This window comes from Rhipicephalus sanguineus, chromosome 4 (assembly GCF_013339695.2).
Source record: "Rhipicephalus sanguineus isolate Rsan-2018 chromosome 4, BIME_Rsan_1.4, whole genome shotgun sequence".
Taxonomy (NCBI): Eukaryota; Metazoa; Arthropoda; class Arachnida; order Ixodida; family Ixodidae; genus Rhipicephalus; species Rhipicephalus sanguineus.
Genome location: NC_051179.1, coordinates 89,885,746 through 89,892,094, shown reverse-complemented (window position 1 = coordinate 89,892,094; position 6,349 = coordinate 89,885,746). Strand labels below are relative to the sequence as shown.

The 6,349-nt window shown below is 45.4% G+C and overlaps 1 protein-coding gene across 2 annotated transcripts in view; it reads right to left on the bottom strand.

Moving 5' to 3' along the window:
- The window catches only part of LOC119388861 (uncharacterized), a 40,996-nt gene extending 35,038 nt beyond the window's left edge, over window positions 1-5,958 (bottom strand). Inside the window, exons 1-3 of one of the 2 annotated variants that reach the window (XM_049414833.1) lie at window positions 5,833-5,958; window positions 4,035-4,138; window positions 2,722-2,784 (exon numbers count right to left, since the gene is read on the bottom strand). In XM_049414833.1, the coding sequence (XP_049270790.1) occupies window positions 2,722-2,784; window positions 4,035-4,138; window positions 5,833-5,920 (255 nt within the window). In that variant the 5' untranslated portion in view covers window positions 5,921-5,958. The remainder of the gene's footprint in view (window positions 1-2,721; window positions 2,785-4,034; window positions 4,139-5,832) is intronic. The other variant, XM_049414832.1, reaches the window with a different exon arrangement.
- Between the last annotated feature and the right edge of the window lie 391 nt (window positions 5,959-6,349).

Below are 6,349 nucleotides of genomic sequence, written 5' to 3'. Positions count from 1 at the left end.
AAAACAGCCTACGCAGGCGAATATTGTGCACGTCAATTGTGGTGTGGTGCTGGCTATCGTAAAGTTTACAAAAAGCAAGAACACTACATGATACTCCTACGACGTCTACTCCTACGATACAGGCGTCATATCAGATTAACGTCTGTAGTTCCAGTGTTGGCTCCGCTTTTATAGCAGTCTAATAAACATTACGCTTGTATTCCTATGATTCAGCAAGCTATATTGAAGCATGCTCGACCCTGGAGGAATGCATTAACAAAAGTTACATATGATATCCACATCACCACAGCGTAATGGCACTTCGTCCACCAGAACGGACGCAGTCTCCTCTTCATTTCTACGAGGCTGGGCGATGGCCTCATGCTGACCGAGGATGATGCCAGATTGATTGACAGCCGCTTTGTAGAATAGGCTACGTAGGCAACATACGCCCAGTAGTCTACGAATACGACAAAACACCATCCACTGATGTTGGTCTACGTAGCACTATCCAGACCTACCAGCCTCGACGGCCTATACCTCACCAACATAGGCGTGCGCACAGGGGGGGGGGGGCAAGGGGGGCGGCCGCCCCCCTTGTTCACCTAAGAGGGGGGCGCAATGTCAGCCCCCCACATTGAGATAATAGGGAGGGGGGCAATGTCAGCGCCATACAATGACATAATTGGGAGGGGGGCTGCAACAAAACCCCTCCCCCCTGAAGGGGAACCTTGCGCACGCCTATGCTCACCAACATGAAGGGTGGCTTCAGGTTCCGACATGTCGCTGGCTCTGTCGACGAAATGACCGAGGCATCCATAAATTCCAACACCTCTACTATACGACATACTTCACTACACATGGACCCCTCGTCACCACGATCACGACCGGATCCTATAACAAGTCATCACCAGCTGCTGGTGCTCACTGATCACGGTCATGATGCGCTTGTTCAAGAACTGTCAAGAACTTCTTGCACACGTGCACACAGGTTCGTGAAACGTGCGTGCGTGCTCTGTGCACATATAAGCACTACATATCAGCTTACCGCTTTCGGTGTTGGTAATACCCACGTTGCCATTGGCAGCGTTGCCCAACCATAAACAAGTGGTTATGTAACACATATGCGGCTCTTCAACATATATATGTGTGCTTATAAAATTTATACAAATCTTTGGCGTCATTTTGTAATGTGTCGCTCAGTAAAAAAAGTTACGCCACAGTAACCTACCCGCCGCATGCTTCGCATAACATCGACTCCCACGGTACGCGGGATCTGCCGAATTTTTTTTCGTTTTTCGTTTTCGGTTTTCGTTCCGTTCCGACACTCTGATACGGGCATATAATATTCTAGGATTTGAGCCAAATATGAGTGTTACCAGAATGCTGGCACGATGTATTTACGGCATGCAACTTAAGCTCTCGTCATGGACTTGTCAGTACACTGGTTAGTAGGGTTTCGGTTGTGCCCATATGTAGCGGTCTGGCATATATTGAAACTTTTTTTATTTTTAATGTGAGTAATAATATGTCTTGTACTCTACATTTAGTGTACGACTTGGCAGGACGGGATCACGGTCATCGGAACGTCCGCTATATTTCAACATAAAGTTTCGTGACAAAGTTACAGCGCGCCAACGTGTATACAGAATAGCGGCGTTGGCTTACGTAAAAGGTGTTTCTTATAAACGTACTATATAATTCGCTAATATATAGACTATTTTACGGACGGAGTTCGGTGCCGCCATGCTGGGCTCTTAACCTTGCCGTGTTTTATCTTGAACAACTTAGCGAACAGTGTTACGGTGGGCGTATACACATGACAACTGTTGGGTGGGTGCATTCGGCGTTTCCTGACTTTATCAGTTCGCGTCAGGGGATACAAAAATTAGAAAACATTCGTTTAACAGCCCATGATGGCGGCGACCATATGCCTTACGTAGGATAGTCTATAGCGTATCGCACAACTGCCAGTTTGATACTCGAAACCCGCGTTTAACAATCAGGTTGCAAGATTTCCTCCTTCGGTTATGTGACGCGAAGCAAGCTAGCTTTGTTATACTTACGTAGAACTTCAGGAATGTGGCTGGACACACTTGATGAGCTCCTTCCTGTATTCGTCAGGCTTCTGCATTTGAAGGGTCGCAAGAAGAAAAACAGGTCGCATCAGGTGAAATCTCGGCTTGAATTCATTCAGGAACAGCTTGTTCATGAATAACTCAATCATGGCAGCAATAGGCGTATTGAAGGAACAACGGGCAGAAGAACCACCTGACAAACGAGGACACAGATCTGTACCCTATATAGTATTTCGTTTGTTTATCGGCCCTTCGTTAGCGTATTGTGTCTACCGCTGCCATTGCTGAACTGTTACAAGCCTCAGATCTTACCACCATAAAATACGTTTCCAAGGTATGTGGAATAGTAGAAACGCGACGTATAATTTCTTTCTTTACCTTTATTTCTCAGAAACAACATCCAGGTACTGCAATTTAGCAAGCAAGATTCAACGTCCGAAGTATGGCTCTAAGAAGGCATTTAGATGTCACTGAACAAGAAGTGTTCAGCCGAAAAGGTTTACGAACTTTCGCGAACACGAAGGTTGCTGAAAATGCTTATTGTAAGTGTTACGTATATTTGCTAAATTTTGCTCACAGTGGAGCAGCACTCGTTGACGCCTATGACTGCGGACTAATTCTGCACACATTACCGGGAAAAATTATGGAAAGAAATGACCCGTACCGATGTCAGAGATTCGTACTTGTCATGGCATGTAGCGTAGTCATCACATAACATCTTCATTCCCTGGTGGAAGAGAAACACATGGTGATCAAGCGATTGTTTCCTCTAGCCTCGTGGGATGGAAAAGGTGCAATAATTGTAGTGTGATTATGCTTAGTATTATAGTTAGAATGCTGTATTTGATGGAAAGTATAATGAACCTCGAAACACCTTTTGTAAGGATTGTCGTTTGCAATTGCGGGACAAGCATCGTTGCCTTTATTAGTAGCTTGAGTACCGAATGAAACCCTTGCTTGCCTTCCGAGCATTTCTGGTCGCGCACTTACTTCCGGTTTTCCGAATATTCATACAAGATCTTAAAATTGTCATCAATGGTTCTGGGACAAGTTAAGAGCATAGGCGTGCCCAGGGGAGGGGGCAGCGGCCCCCACCCAGTCACCTAAGAGGGGGGGGGGGCGCAAAGTCTTCCCTATCCACTGACTCATTAGGGGGGTGCTGCGATGAACCTCCGCTCCCCCTGAAGGGGAACACTGCGCACGCCTATGGTTAAGAATTATACTAGATACATATGATATCACAGCATACCTTGACTATAGATATGGGACAGTTAAAGTCAGGGTAATTAAGGAAAATTGATTGTTTGAGTTTATTGAAAGAATGTGAGCAGCTGGGATCGTTGCGGCACCTAGCGGGGGAGATCTGAACCACGCGCTTCTTTCTACGTTGCATCCGAGATTCGCATCGACAGACTGTTACAAAATCGAAGTTAAGATTTACATTAAAGTGAAAGCATTAGATGCCTCATGAAACGAGAAAAAGTGACCGTCGGAGTCGACACTAACCATGCAAAAGGTTTCGTGATCAGGAATGACGGCTAGATGACGTCATAATGGCGCCACATATCGCCAAATATTTGACGTCATTTTGACGTCACAAAAATCATGTCGCGCGATGGCGTCATCACACAATATCATCGCGTGGTAAAACGTGTGCCAATGCCGGAGGAATTGAAAAACCACCTTAGGTGTAGAAAGCTTGCAATGCTTCCAATCCTGGAGGCAGTGCAAAACCACGTTAGGTGCTGAAAGCTTTTGGGAGGAGGAGGGGGTGCGGATCTGTGCATCGACTGTGACGAAAAACAAGAAGTCCAGTATACGCGTTAGTATGCTGGACTGTTTTCTAAATCGTTTGCACATGGACCATGTGGACAGTAATATTATAGTCAGCAGTTTTACGGTGACACTGAAGGTTTTTTTTGGTCACTGTGTTTGTGTTTTCGCTGTACAATGAACAGAATGAGAATCTAAACGCACGTCGGCGATAGTGCTGATAGGCGTGGGATACTTGTCGAGAAGATGGACGCATTCTTTCATCAGTTTCGTAGCCACCTCTCCAGCTTCCTTCATCGTTGCATCATCTGAAAGGAAAGCACGACTCGTATCACATACGATTTCTGGTCATCATCATCATCATCTGCAGAATCAACAGTACCATCATCATCATCCAAGTGGATGCCCGTTGCACTGCAAAGTATTTCCCAAAGAACTGCAATTGCTCTTGTCTTACGCGAGCTGATTTTATATTATGTGTCTGTGAACCTCCTTGGTTGATCGCAACAACTAATTCTCTGTCGTATTCTACTATGCTTCTCATCCCTCGGCATTCATTTTATATTTCATGCAGCGCACTGGTTATCTGTCCTACGCATAACATGCCTACACGGCGTCGCTTTCTCGTTTTAATGCCCATTTGGGCATCGGATTGATTTCTTCGCTCCGTAACCCGCGCTAGCGTCTTGCCCTCTCTTAATCTTACACCTATGGCACTTTTGTGTTGCGTGGCCCGATGCCTGTAGCTGTTTTCCTTAAATATTAGTACAGGTAGAATGCAGTGATTACATACGTTTCTCCACCAGGAGCGCAGGAAGCAGCAGCCGGTGATGATTTCGCAATTCCCACAGTGTGCGCCCTAACCGAGGTTTACTTATCGGCAGATTTCCTCCTGATGGGAGTCTCCTTTTATCGGTATTCTCTTACATATATTCGTTGGGAAGGTCACCAATCTGAATTCTTGTTCCTTAGCCAGGCTATTTGACTGTACCTTATTCTAACGACATGTCATAACTTAGAATTAAATTACTGTATGTATGTATGTATGTATGTATGTATGTATGTATGTATGTATGTATGTATGTATGTATGTATGTATGTATGTATGTATGTATGTATGTATGTATGTATGTATGTATGTATGTATGTATGTATGTATGTATGTATGTATGTATGTATGTACGGATGTGTGCGTGTGTGCGCGTGTGTGCGTGCGCGCGCGCGTGCATGCATGCATGCAGACCACTTCTAAGCAATCCGGCCCTTATCCTCGCCCTTCCCTCTCCATCACCACCTTACTCGACTGGATCGGCGCCGAAGGGGAAGAACAGCGCCGACTGGTCGCGCAGGCGGTCGAAATGCTCGGCCTCTAAATATGGCTGAAATAAAAGTCTATTACTATTACTACTACTACTACTACTACTACTACTACTACTACTACTACTACTACTACTACTACTACTACTATTACTACTACTACTACTACTACTACTACTACTACTACTACTACTACTACTACTACTACTACTACTACTACTACTATATGTGCATGCATGCATACATGCATGCATGTAGGTATGCATGTATTAAATATGCGATGGTATAGTATCTTTGGAGCTATTAGGCCTATACATAAACACAGCAGAAACACTCTATTTAAACCAAATTATACGAGCTTCGCAGAATTCAAGCATGGTTCCTCTGAAAAGAATGCTACTGTTGCAGGCACTATGTTTTTTAAAAGACGGCAGAATCAACGATGGAGTAGACAACGGGGCCATTCTCGAGACGGCTTCACTGTCATGACTTAGGAGTGCAAATTGTCCTCAATCTCTCTAAAAAAACTGTCTTAAAGCAACTAATGCAGACGGCACCCGAACTGCTAAAGAAGGCCAGTTATCGAAAGGATTCCCTTGATCGTTACATTTTTTGCGCTTTAATTTCCCTCCACCTCGTCGAGATCACTTGGGCCTGATTTGGGCGGCTAAAAATTCGCGCTTACCGAGTTGAACTTTGCTGCACTCTTCGGCGAAAGCAGCTGCGAAGAAGATGCACAGGGCTACGGTCACTGGTAACATAGCGGCGGACATGGCCCTAAAGGCCGATGATTTCCAAGGCCAGAGCAGCAACTAGTGACGGTCGAACGAAGAGTGGAGTCAAGCAGCAGATACAACGCAGCTTATATCGTGTAATGGTACCAGAGTCCGTGACGAAACTTGGCCTTGGCACACAGGTAGGACGACGGGAATAAAAAAAGAAGAACAAGGTGTATCGCGCATCATTCACGCTACGTACAAGGATGTGCAATCCGGAGCACTCATGGTCATATGCACTTTTCAAATTTTGTGCCTCGGCATGGTGAAAGCAATCCAAGAGTGATGAGTCTGTGCGGAGAAAAAATCATGTTTGAGCAGCTCGCTCAGCGCGCGCGCGCTCGAGGCTGATGTGCGCGAGTTTCGGCGTTTCAGTGCTACTGAGAAAGCGGACGTCATGGGGGAAAATATAGGCGGACATCATCC